Source organism: Passer domesticus, chromosome 15 (genome assembly GCF_036417665.1).
Source record: "Passer domesticus isolate bPasDom1 chromosome 15, bPasDom1.hap1, whole genome shotgun sequence".
Taxonomy (NCBI): Eukaryota; Metazoa; Chordata; class Aves; order Passeriformes; family Passeridae; genus Passer; species Passer domesticus.
Window position 1 is genome coordinate 15,905,801 of NC_087488.1, and position 15,233 is coordinate 15,921,033.

At 59.9% G+C, this 15,233-nt stretch overlaps 1 protein-coding gene across 1 annotated transcript in view; it reads left to right on the plus strand.

Annotated features, from left to right (window-relative positions):
• The first annotated feature begins 4,929 nt into the window (after positions 1–4,929).
• Positions 4,930–15,233, plus strand: part of RAB26 (RAB26, member RAS oncogene family) — a 28,377-nt gene continuing 18,073 nt past the window's right edge. The window contains exons 1-2 of the mRNA XM_064390035.1: positions 4,930–5,170; positions 8,120–8,230. Coding sequence (XP_064246105.1) covers positions 4,952–5,170; positions 8,120–8,230 — 330 coding nt within the window. The 5' untranslated portion in view covers positions 4,930–4,951. The remainder of the gene's footprint in view (positions 5,171–8,119; positions 8,231–15,233) is intronic.

Genomic DNA, 15,233 nt, shown 5'->3' on the forward strand with positions numbered 1-15,233 from the left:
CGCCCTTAGCGGGTGACTGGCTCTCAGGAGCAGCATCTTTACGAGCTCTGCGCATTTCCCCGCTGCTCATTAGCACTGTTTATTGTTTTACAAGGGCCCAGAGCACTGCTCGCATCCCAGGGCTGGCCCGTGGGAGCTCTTGGGCTCTGCAGTGCCAAGCTAATTTCCAAAGATGAGGGTTTTTGGGGATTTATTTGTTCCAGCTCCTTGGGCTGTGCTGTGGTGGCTCCAGGCAGTGCCAGGCTCAGAGCCACCAGCTGGGCTGTGCTGCAGCCATGGTGTGAATGGTTCTGGGATGGAAATGGCCAAGTGTGCAGGGATAACAGAGGCACCTGTGACATTTACACCCTTGCTTTTGAAACCACAACCACAGTCTAGCCCTTCCCTGGCTCGGGATGTGTTTGTGTACGGCTACAAAATACCTCAGATATTTCCAAGCTGACATATTATATTCCTAAAATATTTGATGCTGCTGAGGCATGTCTGAAAAGCATCTAAAATATACAAAATAGCCTGAAAATATCACATATTGGGGAGGCTGGGCATTTGCTCTGCCCTCCCTCTGTTTCAAAGGCCTTTTGAACACCCACCTCTTCATCCTGTCTCAGGGTCCTCGTGGGTGACTGCTGAGCTGGGCACTGCCCTGTGCTCAGCCCTCTGCTCTGAGACCTCGGTCGTGTCTGTCTTGGCACAAGGAAAATTCATTTCCTGGCCTCAGCCCAGGGCAGGCTCATCAGGACCTGGCACAATCACCCTTTTATGTGTGGGAGGGGGCACTGGGGGCCCAGGGCAGCGCCGAGGTTCCCTGGATGAAAAGCTCTGCTCAGAGGAGGGGACTGAGCCCCCATCCCATCCTCCTGCTGCCAGTGTGGGTCCTCCTCTTGCACACCCTTGGGGTTGGTGTTTTCATTGCCTGCCTTTGCCTTTTGGGGAGGGAGAAGGGGCTACAGGGGCAGTTTGGTGGGGAAAGGAGGGCTCAGGCTCTGCCCCTGGGCTGCACATGCTGAAAGCTCCGTGTCTGCCCAGCTCCACGGTGTCCAAACCCTCCTGAGGAGCTGGATGCTGCTCTTAGGGATCTGAACACCAAGAAATAAAGAGTTAGAAACAGGCTGGGCTCTCCAAAGCTCCCCAGGGAAAACTTGGCAGTGGCTGGAGGGAGCCACAGGTGGGAGCTGCCCCTCAGGATGGGCCAGAGAAGTGAAGGAGCCTGAGGTGGAACCAGAGGGACTCTGCGGAGGAGAGATGGAAACTGAAATAGCCAGACAAAGGAAAGAGGTTGGGATTGTAAGATTGGGCTTGGCAGTGTAAGAAAGGGAAGAGACAAAAGCAGTCTCCGAGCAAAACGCTGGAATTTAACTTTCACAGCTGCAGAAGGAAAACAATGACTTCCCACACAAAACTCACTGATGGGCTGCGCTGATGAGGAGATGTCTGAGGAATTTCAATTAAAAGCCAGCGACACTGACAAAGGCGACGAGATTGAAGTGCTCAGAGGTAAGCGAGCGATGGGAGGGAAGAACAATCACTGGCGAGGGAGGGAACGGTGCCTGCTCGGGGCTGCGTGGGCCGGGCCCTTCCCAAGGCAGCAGAGTCCTCGCCCGCCCTGGCAGGGAGCTGGCATCCAGCTCCAGCTGTGCCCCTGCCTTGGGCAGCTCCCTCTGCTTCCCCGTGCCCTCCATGGGGATGTGCTGGCTGCAGCAGGGTTGTCCCCTCTGCCTGACCCCTCCGGGGGCTGTCTGCTCCTCTCCAGATGGAATTGAGCTCTGGGAGGGCCCAAAACTGACCCCAGGACTTGAGGCAAAGCTTCACCAGCACCCAGCAGAGACAGAGGAGCCCCCAAGGCTTGGCTGGTGGCCCTGCAGCAGGTGACAGCAGAGGCACCACGAGCAGCACAGGGAAGGAGCCTGCAGCATCCTTCCTGCAGTCACCATGCAAGGAAGATGAATGTCTTCCAAGCTGGCACAGCTGACACGGTGCCTGGTGGGAATAGCTCGTCCTTGCAGGCTGCCTGCTGGAGAGACAGCTCTGCTCCCTGGAGCTGGCACCAGGAGCTGGCACCAGGAGGGGAGCAGGCTGGGCAGGCTGCTGGGAGAGGCAGGGATGGATAGAGCCCAGGCAGGCCCGGGGCACAGAGTAGCTGAGGCTGGGGAGTGTGGGGGCAGCTGTGGCACGAGCCAGCTTTGGAACAACCTGGAGCAGCGGCAGGAGGCAGGGAGGGAAGGCCTCACACCGAAATGTCTCGCTTGGCTCTGAGCACGGCATGGAACTTCTGGCACACAGAGCCCTGCCAAGTTCCATGCCAAAGCAAACAGGCAGATTTAAAGGCCTGAGGCGCAGTGTTTGTGCAGAGCAGCTGGGCAGGGCACGGCGCTGGGCCCCGGGTGGGCTCCTGGTGTCTCCAGCCCTGTGCAGAGCTCCGTGCCCAGGCAGGGCTGGCTGAGCAAAAGGCAGGTGACATCCCCGTGGCTGCTGGCACAGGTGGCACAGGTGGCACCATCTGCCTCTCCGTGCTCGCATGGATACAGCAGCACAACGGCCCCATCGGGCTGACCACCCTGACGGGGACAAGCTGCTTTTCTGCCTTTCAGGACAAATTTACATATCTGTAGATGGCTCGGGGTGCGGCCAGAGCCGTGCCAGCTGCCGCAGCCCCGCTTCCCCGAGGCACGCCGTATCTCCAGGCGTCTGTTGTTCCATTAAGCTATTTTTAGCAAACATATCCCCCTTAGTTCAGCTGCCGTTATCTGATTAGTTCCTGTAACTATCTGCGGAGCAACATCTCCAGGCGTGACTGCGATTCTGAGCAGGCTGTGCCTCTGCCTTTCCTCCAGCAGACAAACTTGCGGGAGATTCTCCCCGCCGTGGTGCTCCTGCTCTGCCAGGCTGCTTTTGGGGCTGGGGGCAGCGGGGTCGGCCAGGGCGGCGCACCCACCCTTGGCACAGCGGGAATTACCCGGGAGCACTTCCCGGCTGCTGCTCCCGTGCCCGGCGTTGCCCCGATGCGGCGGCGATGAACAGCTGGCTTTGTTTGCTCCGGGCCGCGGGGCCGTGGTGGAGATTTCCATCGTCCTCGCCCGGGGATGGCAGCGGGGCAAAGTCCTCCCGCAGCGGGGGGAGTGCCCCGAAGGTGCGGGTGCCAGGGCAGCGGGTACCCCCTTCCCCCGGTGGGTACCGCCGGGAACAGCCGCGCCACGGCCGTGCCTCGGGGGCTGCTTGAAAACCTGCAGCCCACACACGGTTCCAGCACTGCACTTTGTTCCCAGGCCTCTATTGACTGCAGCTGTCCTGGAAAATCAGATTATCGAGCAGAGCCGTGGCATCCAGTCTGCTCTGCCCAGGCAGCCCTTCCATCTCCCGGCTGGATTGCCGGGATCGGGGCAGTGGGATGATGAGCTCCACCGTGACAGCTTTTCCTTGTGTCGGAGGAGCTCTGCAGCCCCGGAGCTCCTCGGCGTTCCCCGGAGCCCGTGACAGCCGTGCCCGTGCCCAGGACAAGGTGGCAGCGGGGGATCTCAGCCAGGAGCTCCTAACCTGGCCCATCTCCCGTCCTTGGTTAAATCCATCAGAACCCTGCTGCCTGCTCCTCCTCCTCCCCGCGGGGTTCTTCAGGGATTAACCACAGATTTAAATGCTCCCAAAGGGAAAATCTCGCCCATGCCCGCAGTGACACTGACCCCTCAGCGTCACCACGGCTGTCACCGAGCTCGGTGCTGGCCCAGGCTCTCTGGGACGCTGATCCCTGCCCTGTCAGCTGTCACTCCTGTGCCAGCGCTGTCACTCCATCTTCATCACGAGCCTGCCTTCTCCTGACAGCGATTCACTCCTCGCTGCCGCTCCGCTGTGCCTGTCCGGGCCCCCGATCCCAGCCGGGCTGTGCCGTGCTGCCGGAACATGGCAGCAGCCACGGCGTTCATTCCAGCCCGGAGACCGCCCGTGCCTCAGACGGCACTCGGGAGCCGAGAGAAGCCAAAACCCACTGAAAGCCCTTGCCGAGACACACCGGGGAACCCGGGCTCCCGCAGCCCACGCTCCGTCCCCCCGTGGCCCCCGTTCCACCCTTACACCCCCGAGGGACGCTGCCGGCGGCCGGGGGCTGTGACTGCCTCGAGCGGCCCTCCCGCACCGTCCCCGCAAACCCGAGAGGGGCGGAGGCGCCTGCGGGACGGACCCCAAAGGGGGCTGCGGACGGACCCCAAAGGGGACTGCGGGACGGACCCCAAAGCGGGCTGCTGTTCGGACCCCAAAGGGGGCTGCGGGACGGACCCCAAAGGGGGCTGCTGTTTGGACCCCAAAGGGGGCTGCGGACGGACCCCAAAGGGGACTGCGGGACGGACCCCAAAGCGGGCTGCTGTTCGGACCCCAAAGGGGGCTGCGGGACGGACCCCAAAGGGGACTGCGGGACGGACCCCAAAGGGGGCTGCGGTTCGGACCCCAAAGCGGGACGGACCCCAAAGCGGGCTGCGGACGGACCCCAAGCCGGGCTGTGGAGCTGCACCCCCGCCCTCAGGGCTGGTGCGTGCGGCGCTGGGCACCCCACGCCGCTCCTCGGGCTGCGGGTGCCACCCTCCATTCGCCGTTCCCTTCGCTCCTGCAGACCCCCCAGGGGCGCCTCCCGGTGCCCCCACGGTAACGCGCCGCGGGGCCGGGGCGCGCAGGGGCGGCGCGGGGAGCGGGCACGGCGGGCAGTGGTGTCCCCTCCTCGGGAGTACAGACCCCCCGCACCCCGTTCTCGCCGTGCCCGCTCCCCCGGTTCCCCCCGGTTCCCCCCGGTCCTCCCGGTGCCGGCGCTGCGGGGCGCGGAGGGGCGTGGCCAGCTCCAGGACCACGCCCCCTCCCTCCTTCCGCGCCCTCCCATTGGCGGGGCGGCGGCGCGGGGCGGGGCCGGGCGGGGCGGCGGCGGCGGCTCCCGCGCCCGCCCAGCGCCCGGCGCGGCGGCGGCGCCGGCCCCGGCATGTCGCGCAAGAAGGCGGCTCGCAGCAAGGGCGGCGGCGCCGCGCCCTCCGCCGCGCTGCCCCCCGCCGCGCAGGGCACCGGCCGAGCCGCCGCCGCCGCCCCCCGGGGCAGCGCCTCCGCCGCCGCCGCCCCCGAGCTGCCCCGTAACGGCGGCGCGGCGGCGGCCGGGCGGCCCTCGCTGAGCAGCAGCGGGGAGTTCTACGACCTCGCCTTCAAGGTGCGGGACCGGCGGGGGCAGCGGGAGTGCGGGGTCAGGCGGGTGCGGGGCCGCGGGTAGCGTCGCCGAAGTTCCCGGGGGTCAGGACCGGGCGGGCATCCCTGCATCCGCTCATCCCTGCATCCCTTCATCCTCTCATCCCTGCATCCCCTCATCCCCTCATCCCCTCATCCCCTCATCCCTTCATCCCTTCATCCCTTCATCCCTGCATCCCCTCATCCCCTCATCCCCTCATCCCCTCATCCCCTCATCCCTTCATCCCTTCATCCCTGCATCCCCTCATCCCCTCATCCCCTCATCCCCGCATCCCCTCATCCCTTCATCCCCTCATCCCCGCATCCCCGCATCCCCGCATCCCTTCCTCCCTTCATCCCGCTTGCCCGGATCCCTGCTCCCCTCTCTCCCAGCCCCTCCGCAGCCCGGTCGGGGTCTCGCTCCCCGGGGGCTGCTCCCGCAGAGCCGCCGGCAGCGGGGCTGGGGCTGCGGGACTGGTGCGAGGGGCGGCCAGAGGCTGCTCCGGGCAGTTCTGTGAGCCCCCGGATCCTCGGGGACCCCCAGGGAAGCGGGGCTGGTGGCACCCATCCCTCGCGATGTGCCCAGCCTGCCGCGCTCTGGTGGCTTCTCCTCCTCCTCCCGAGCCTGGCGAGCGGCTCACGGAGCGAACGTCTCTGCTTCCTCCCCACTTCATCCTGCGACCTGCCGCAAGCCCAGCCTGGGGCTCGTTTGATGATTTCAGGGCTCGCACAGCGATTGTGGGGCTCGTTTAGCGCTTTGGGCGGGGGGCACGGCTCGGTGAAGCCCCTGTGTGTGTTTGTGACACGATCTGTGTGCCGAGCCCGGGCCATCGAGCCTGGGGAGCGGCTCTGCTGGGGCAGGTGCCACCTGCTGTGTGCGGGGACAGCCTGGTGCCTGGGGTGGAGCTTTGGGGTGTGGGGTAAGAGGTGGGGAGCTTTGGGGTGTGGGGTGGGAGGTGGGGAGCTTTGGGGTGGGGGTAGGAGGTGTTCAGGTGTTCAGGTTTGGGGTGTGGGGTAGGAGGTTTGGAGCTTTGGGATGTGGGGCAGGAGGTGCTCAGGTTTGGGGTGTGGGGTAGGAAGAGTTCAGGTTTGGGGTGTGGGATAGGTGTGGAGGTTTGGGATGTGGAGCAGGAAGTGTTCAGGTGCTCAGGTTTGGGATGTGGGGCAGGAGGTGCTCAGAATTGGGATGTGGGGTAGGAAGTGTTCAGGTGCTCAGATTTGGGGTGTGGGATAGGAAGTGTTCACGTTTGGGGTGTGGGGTAGGAAGTGTTCAGGTTTGGGATGTGGGATAGGAGGTGTGGAGGTTTGGGATGTGGGGTAGGAAGTGTTCAGGTGCTCAGGTTTGGGATGTGGGGCAGGAGGTGTTCAGATTTGGGGTGTAGGGTAGGAAGTGTTCACGTTTGGGGTGTGGGGTTGGAGAGGGACGTTCCAGAAACGTGCTTGGTTGCTTCGGTGGGTGGTTGGTCCTGATACAGCTGCATTAATGGTTCAACAGCTTCCCTAAAATGGAGCCACCTCTGTGTTTGCACTGGTCCTTGGCTCCTGGAGCTCCCCTCTGCCTGCCCAGGCTGGGGCTTTCCCCAGGGATGGTCCCCATGGCCCGAGGGTGAGCCAGATGTGTCTCAGATAAGCCCAAACGCACCGGGTAGAGAAAACATCTGCCGATGGTCTGGCTGGTTTTGACCCAGTGGCAGACAGAAATTGCTTTGTATCCAGTGAAAGCCTGGTTTATTAAACTTTCTCCTTCCCCTGTCCTGAGCTCCCCATCTCTGCCTGGTGCAGTGGCCAGGTCCTGGGCACAGGGCTGGCCCTGGGCACTCTGTGTGCCCAGGTGCTGCTGTTGAGGGTCACCTATTCCAAAAAGATGTCTGGAAAAATGTTTAAAAAATCAATATTTTGTACTAAAACGACTTTTTTTCTCCCCTTCCCTTGGCTTCACACTGGTGCTCCTGTGGGCTCTGGCTGCCCTCACCCTGCTGTGCCAGGGCTGGGTGCCTGGTGCTCCTGTGGGACTCCAGTGTGGGGCACCGTGGGCAGATCCTGCCCCCCTTGGCAGTGCCAAAAAGGAGCTGCACCCGCGGCTGGGGCTGCTGCTGCCTCTCAGGGCTGGGCTGCAGAGGGGAGGTGGCTTTTGCCACCTCTGGCCGCTGCCGGGAGGGTTCGGTGTGACCCAGGGCAGTCCCTGCCACAAAGCCATTTAAATCCTGTCACGGGTTACTGGCTCGTGGAAGGCTGATGGCAGAGCCTCGGGACAGAAGGAGCTGGCACGGCAGGTGTGCAAGGAGCTGGCACAGCCTCTCTCCCTGTCCCGTATTTCTCGGTGTCATCCTGCCGAGGGGAGCAGGGTCGGTGCCCTGGGGGCAGCAGGGCTCTTGGTGTGGGCAGAGGTTTTGGGGGGCTGCATTTGGAAGCAGCCTCAGCTCTGCCGTGGTTGCTGGGTGGCGAGGAGCTGCCTGCTCTGTGTGTGCCCAGGGCGGCTCCCGGGCGGGGAAACTGAGGCAGGTGGCACCCGCAGCTGCTCCCTTGGCATCCGTGCAGGACTGGGAGGGTGGCTGTGGCACGTGTGGGTCTGGCTGAAGGAGGGCAGAGTGCACCCTGGAGCTGGCACTCGTGGCTGGGGACCCCAGGGGCAGTGCCACATCCTGGAAAGCCCCACACATGGAGGGCAGTTTGTGGGGACAGCACGGGCAGCTCTGCCACTCCTGCATTCCAGGGGTTTTGTGCCCCCATGAAGGATCTGTTAAGTGCCTGTCAGGGGAAGGTGTCTCCAGTTTGGTGACACGGTGCAGGGGGTGAATAATCCCCTGGGTCCGAGGACATCGCTCTTGGAGGTGCCCCCTCCCCTCGAGGACCTGCTGCGATGGAGCAGGGTGGTGGCGGCAGTGGGGCTGCCCTGGAGCCTCACACCCCTCCCTGCTTGCCTCCCTCCCTGCAGGTGATGCTGGTGGGAGACTCGGGGGTCGGCAAGACCTGCCTGCTGGTGCGCTTCAAGGACGGCGCCTTCCTCGCCGGCAGCTTCATCTCCACGGTGGGAATCGACTTCAGGGTGAGTGCCGGGGCCCTGCGGGGCTCTGCAGGTGAGACGTGGATTTGCAGAGGGGAGCTAAACGTTGCTCTGAGGACTTGAAGCTCTCCCGGTGTGTCAGCTCCAGCTCGGGGTGACAGCAGCAGCAGCAGCATCTTTGTTGCAGTTTGCACAGGGATGGGGCAGCCTGTCCTCTGCTCAGCATCCTGGGGATAATTCCTGTAACAACTGAGGCCTGACATCTGCCCATGAAAATATTTCCCCGAGGCAGTTCCAGTGGTTTCTAAGAGTTGTTAGTTTTTTTCTGGAAACAGCAAAGCCAAAACTGATAAAAACCAGAATGCCCTGGAAGAGTGTCCTGAGCACAGCTTTGGGGTGCTGACGTGGGGATGTTTTGTGCTGAGGGATCTCTGAGGTCTCCGTTTGGTTGGGAGCAGCTGGAGCATCCTGATGCTGGGGGCAGCAGCCAGAGCTGTGCAGCTCCAGCGGGGACAGTGGGAACCTCAGGGAACACAGTGAGGACAGTGCTCCACTCGGGGAACAACAGCGGGGCTGAGGTCACGTCACACCCTGCCATGCCCCGGCGTGCCCAGGGCATCCTTTGCCAGGCAGGAACACCTGAGGCCAGAGCCCTGGTAACCTTTCCTTGGCCGTGTTTCCCTGGCAGTCCCGTGCTGGGGGGGCTGCCTGGGGTCTCTGTGCTTCCCCCAGGCCCTGCCAGAGGGATCCCCACCCCTGGGGTGTGACAGCCACAGGAACGGTGACTTTACAGAGGTGCCACCAGCGAGCCTCTCCAGCAGCTGTGCAGGGCACCAGGCGGTTTTGGCACCAAAGCAGCAGCCAGCAGCACGCCTGGCTGGCCAGGATCAGCTGCTCCCTGGCCCTCAGCAGTGCCCCAACCATCTGCTCCCTCAAAGTGTGAGCTTGTCACCTCCTGGCATGTCTGGCAGTGCTGTGAGCTTGTCACCTCCCGGGGTGTCTGGCAGTGCTGCTCTCCCTGCCCTGCTGCCGGGGCACGGGCTGTGCTCTCTCCCTGTGATGGATTTGGCTCCACGGGGGCTCTGGTGGGTGCAGTGAAGAGCTGCTGGTGATGCCACACACCAGTGCTGTGTCTTCCCAGCAGGATGTCAGATCCTGACTTTTCTTGGAGGATTTCTGGGGGATGAGTGTCTCCTGTAAGCTGCTGCCTGCCTGGGGTGTGGATGCCAACTCTGGTGCAGTGACATTGGGACAAGAAGGACAGCTCAGGAAGCCCTGAGGAGGGAAGGGATGTTCCGTGCCTGGGGGCTGCTGCAGGTGAAATGGGTACACTGGGGTCTGTGATTTTATACACAGTGTTCAGGTGTTCTTCAAATAAAAGCATTTTATCACTGATGGGAGTGATTGATACAGAGGGCAGCCATAAAACCCTGTGACTTATTGATTAGAGCGCTGAAATGACTGTTACTGAGAAGCAATCAAATTAGAGTTAATTTACTTCTCTAACAGAGCTGCTAGAGCTGCATGTGTCTGAAATGGGCAGATTGTACAGTGGGGGAGATCACGTGTATGCCCTAAAACTCATTATTATTATCCTTGTAGGGCATTCATAATTTTGGGGGGACGCGGGAATGGTTTTTTGATGTGCCTCTGCATTCCCACCAGGATAATCCTGTTTGGTAATTGTCCCCCTCACCGTGGGCACCGATGACGCTCTGGGGTGGCAGCACTGGAGGCTTCTGCTGCTTTTAATTTGTGTCTTTTTAATCACGGGGCTGTCGTATCCCAGCTCCTCTCTGCAGCCCCGAGTTTGGCAGGGGTGTGCTGGCTGGAGCAGGCTGGGAGCTGTCACTGAGGTTGCTGTGTTCTCCTGGCTGCTGAGTGAGCACGGGGGCTCACCCTGGGGCTGTGGCAGGGTTTGTGCCACGCTCGGAGCCTGGCTGGCACCGGGGACTGCAGGGACCTCCCCAAGGCCAGCGCGGGTGGCAGCTGCGCTCCTGTGCACGCCCGGCCTTGTCGGGGACTGCCAGCTCCCTGGGGCCATCCTGGCCTGGGCACCACGGGCACAGGGCTGGCACAGCTCCAGGCACTGCCCTGGGCACCATGCCCAGCTCCAGGCACTGCCCTGGGCACCATGCCCAGCTCCAGGCACTGCCCTGGCTACCATCCCCACTCTTCCTGGTGCCATCTGGTCCCTGCAATGCTCTGGGATGGGATGGAGCTGTACAGGATTGGGATGGAGCTGTACAGGATTGGGATGGAGCTCTACAGGATTGGGATGGAGCTGTACTGGGATGGGATGGAGCTCTACAGGATTGGGATGGAGCTGTACTGGGATGGGATGGAACTGTACAGGATTGGGTTGGAGCTGTACAGGATTGGGATGGAGCTGTACAGGATTGGGTTGGAGCTGTACAGGATTGGGTTGGAGCTGTACAGGATTGGGATGGAGCTGTACAGGATTGGGATGGAGCTGTACTGGGATGGGATGGAGCTGTACAGGATTGGGATGGAGCTGTACAGGATTGGGATGGAGCTCTACAGGATTGGGTTGGAGCTGTACAGGATTGGGATGGAGCTGTACAGGATTGGGTTGGAGCTGTACAGGATTGGGATGGAGCTCTACAGGATTGGGTTGGAGCTGTACAGGATTGGGATGGAGCTCTACAGGATTGGGTTGGAGCTGTACAGGATTGGGTTGGAGCTCTACAGGATTGGGATGGAGCTGTACAGGATTGGGATGGAGCTGTACAGGATTGGGATGGAGCTCTACAGGATTGGGATGGAGCTGTACAGGATTGGGATGGAGCTGTACAGGATTGGGATGGAGCTCTACAGGATTGGGTTGGAGCTCTACAGGATTGGGTTGGAGCTCTACAGGATTGGGATGGAGCTGTACAGGATTGGGATGGAGCTGTACAGGATTGGGATGGAGCTGTACAGGATTGGGTTGGAGCTCTACAGGATTGGGATGGAGCTGTACAGGATTGGGATGGAGCTGTACAGGATTGGGTTGGAGCTGTACAGGATTGGGTTGGAGCTGTACAGGATTGGGATGGAGCTCTACAGGATTGGGTTGGAGCTCTACAGGATTGGGTTGGAGCTCTACAGGATTGGGATGGAGCTGTACAGGATTGGGATGGAGCTGTACAGGATTGGGATGGAGCTGTACAGGATTGGGTTGGAGCTCTACAGGATTGGGATGGAGCTGTACAGGATTGGGATGGAGCTGTACAGGATTGGGATGGAGCTGTACAGGATTGGGATGGAGCCCTGCTGTCTCCCAGGCCAGCCCAGCTTCCTCCTCTCCCGTCCATCTCTGATCCCAGAGGGCTCCAGGATTCACTGCTCGTGTTCAAGGATGTCAAACCATCAGATGCACCCAAAGCCGTGGCTAATGCATTGCACAGGCCAGAGCAAATGCAAATGAATAGAAACCCATTTAAAATTAATCTGGCATTACTGTTCCTAATGGCCCCTGAGGTTTGTTCCCTCCTACTGCTTTATGTGAGGGAGAACCTCCCGCGACGTGTTTGTTTATTATCATCTCTTAAACAAAGAGGGATGTTGATCTGAATGTGTTTGGAAAACAAACCACAGATGCTGGGGAAATAAAGATGATTGTAATATTAAAAAAGGCATCAAGATGGCACCTGTTGGCTTCCAGCTTTGGGGGTGCTGAGTCCTCAGCATCCATCCTGGGAGAATTTGGGTTGCTGGGGGAGCATCTTTAGCTCCTGGGGGTGATTCCAGCCTTCCCAGCTCAGCTGGGACAGGGCCGGGTGTCCCCAAGGTGAGGGTTTGGCTGGGGGTGCAGGGATGGGTGGGTGCCCCTGGGTGAGGGTCCTGCTCCCAGCAGAGCTTTGGCTGAGCAGAAACCTCTGTGTGAGCAGAACCTCTGAGCAGAAACCTCTGTGTGAGCAGAACCTCTGAGCAGAAACCTCTGTGTGAGCAGAACCTCTGAGCAGAAACCTCTGTGTGAGCAGAAACCTCTGTCTGAGCAGAAACCTTCTGCTGCACTTTCTGCAGTGTGAATGCACTTTTTCCTCTACAACCTTGGGATATGAACACGTATTTTCACTGCTCCTTCTAAAAGTCATCTTTGGACAAATGCACAGTGATGCTTGCTTGATCAAAAAGTGTGTATGCAGAAGTAGGAGAATATGGGTGGAACTGGGCCCATCTCATATGTAAACCAAGCAATTATGTGAGCAGAACCAAGCACTCTGTACTCTAGGAAAATTACTTATTTTTCTCTACCACAAGGCAGGAAAATTTTTTTTAAAATTCTTGGATTTTCAAACTGGCCTCTGAAATGAACTTGTAATCCAATATCCAATGACTGAATAAACTCCACTCTCATGCAGTTGCAAGTTGGGTGACTGAAATGACAATTATCTTGTGAAATTGAGCAAGGGAAGAGTTTTCTACTAATTGGACCTGAAAGGAGAAGAAGATAAAAGAAAAAATATTAAGGATGAGCCTTTTCTCCCTGGGAAGAAGTGCTAATGAGCTTCTTTGCATTAGCAGGGGTGATGGTTCCTGTGTCAATCGGGGGATGAGACCCCTGGGGAGGTTTTTGCTGGAGTTCAGAGCAGGGTGGCTCCTCTGGGTGCTGTCCCAGGTGTGCAGTGGTGTCTCTGCTCGGCTCCCCAGCACAGGGAGCACAGCAGCACCGTGCTGGCACCGAGCTGAGCAGGGGCAGCCCCGGGGCTGGGCCCGCTCCGGCTGCCAGGGCAGGGCTGGCACAGGGGACAGTGCCCTGGAAGGCTCAGCTGTGATGTGCACAGCTCCACAGGGCTGGGGGGGTCCAGCTGCTCCCCAGCACTGCCCCCGTGCTCTGCCCCAGCCTCGGTTGTGCCGTGCTTAATCTGGAACGGGCTGTAAACAAAACCTGTCCCCGGTGGCCCTGAGCTCTAAGGACTCCTGATTAACTCAGCCCTGTGCGGCTCAGGGCTGCAATCAGCACTGTGTAATGTTGGGTTTTGGTTTTGGGGTTTCTTTTTTTTTTGCTTTTTTTTGGGGTTGTTTTGGGTGTTGTTTTTTTTGTTTGTTTGTTTGTTTGTTTGTTTGTTTGGTTTGGTTTGGGGTTTTTTTGGTTTTTTTGGTTTTTTTTTTTTTTTTTTTTTTGTTTATGGTTTTGTTGTTTTTTTTTTTACATGGGAGGTTTGTCGCATCTCTGGTTGTTTTTTGTTGTGTTTGTGTGTGCCCCTTCCACGGGCTGCCCCGGCTCTGCAGCGAGCTGGGCTGTGCAGGAGGATGGGAAGCTTTGCTCCAGCCCTGCGGGGTGTGCAGAGGAGCAGTGACCATGGTTTGGATCCACCCAGGCTGGTGCTGGCTGTGCATGAGCTGGGAGAGGGCTGTGGGTGCCCTGAGCATCTGCTGGGCCCCAGTGGGCACCCACAGCCCTGCCCGTGGGGCGCTGCTCTGGTCCTTCATCCCAGCCCTCATCCCAGCCCTCATCCCAGCCCTCATCCCTGCCCATATCTGATCCCTGCCCTCATTCCATCCCATCCCATCCCATCCCATCCCATCCCATCCCATCCCATCCCATCCCATCCCATCCCATCCCATCCCATCCCATCCCATCCCATCCCATCCCATCCCATCCCATCCCATATCCCATCCCAGCCCTCCCAGCCTTTTCCTGGTGCCTCCCCCTGAAGGGCAGGAGCAGCCTGGAGCCTCCTGAAAGCCAGGGCTGGCTTTTATCTCAGCAGTTGGCACAGAGCATTAGCAGGGCTCATTTGCTGATGGATCAATCTGGAAAAAGTGGGAGGGGAGCTGCTTAGGCCAGAAGAAAGAAAAGGAAATAAATTAATTTCAGTGTCTCTCTGTGCAAATCAGCCCTGGGTGTTAGAGGGAAGGGGCTGGGCAGTGTTTAGTCTCTCCTTTGCTGTGTGGGGTCAGGATGGGCTTGGCTGCAGGGGGTGGGTTTAGGGTGGTCTCCAGGGCTGGAGCTCTGCAGGGAAGTTGCCTTTTCCTGGGAGAAACATCTCGGTGCTGCCAAGGTGCTCGGACCAAATTCCCCTCATGGGGCCATGCAGTGGCAGCAGAGGTGCAGCCAGGGTGGGGAAGGGGGGCAGGAGGGGCAGGGGGTGCCTGTGCTCCCACCTTGAGTTTGCCCATGGCAAATGCTTGGAATGACCTTCAAGGTCCCTTCCAACCCAAACCATTCCATGTTTCTGTGTGATTCCAGCAGCTCTTTGTCTGGAGATCAGTTTGCTCTGCAGCTCCCATAGCTGGATGAATTTTAATAGCAGCCAGCAGCTGATTTCATATTTTTGCATTTCTCACTGTGTGGAGAGCTGGGCTCAATTTGCCCAGAACAGATTTCCATCCCTGCAGGTGTCCAAGGACAGGCTGGATGGGGTTTGGAGCAGCCTGCTCTGGTGGAAGGTGTCCCTGCCCTCGGCAGGGGTGCACCTGGGTGCTCTTTGAGATCCCTTCCAACCCACACCATTCCAGGAGCTCTGATGGTTCCTCTGATGGATCCCCCCTCTGCCCGGCTCCAGGGCAGGGACACGATGCTGTCACCAGTGCTTGGGGACCAGCTGTGCCCAAATGCAGCACGGGGAGGCACATCTTGCCCAGGGAGGGCAGCCCTGGCCAGCTGGGCTGTGCCCCCTGTGCCCGTGTGTGGCTCCGAGGGCACTGCTCCTCCCCAGCTGCTGTGCCCGCTCCCAGGCCGGGCTCTCAGGGCACTAAACACCCATTTTCCCTGGGAAGCCAAGCCCTGCTGCTCTTGCCTGGCTGCTCCTGCCTCGCAGAGGGCCGCTCAGAGCTGTGCAGTGCCTGTCATTTGCATGCAGGGCTCAGTTGCCAGGAGATGCTGCGAGCGGTGCCCGCTCCCCGCAGCTCCCGGGCTGTTCCCCACCCTCCTCTGCCTTTTTGGAAAATAAAACCCCTCCAGCTGTGCAGCACGGCAGGAAGATGCAAACCCCCGTGTGCAGGCGGTGATCCCAGAGGACAAGGGACTCCATTCCTGCCTGGGGGAAGGCACAGAGGGGAGATGAACGCCTTCAAAGCAGAGAAGTGCTTGAGC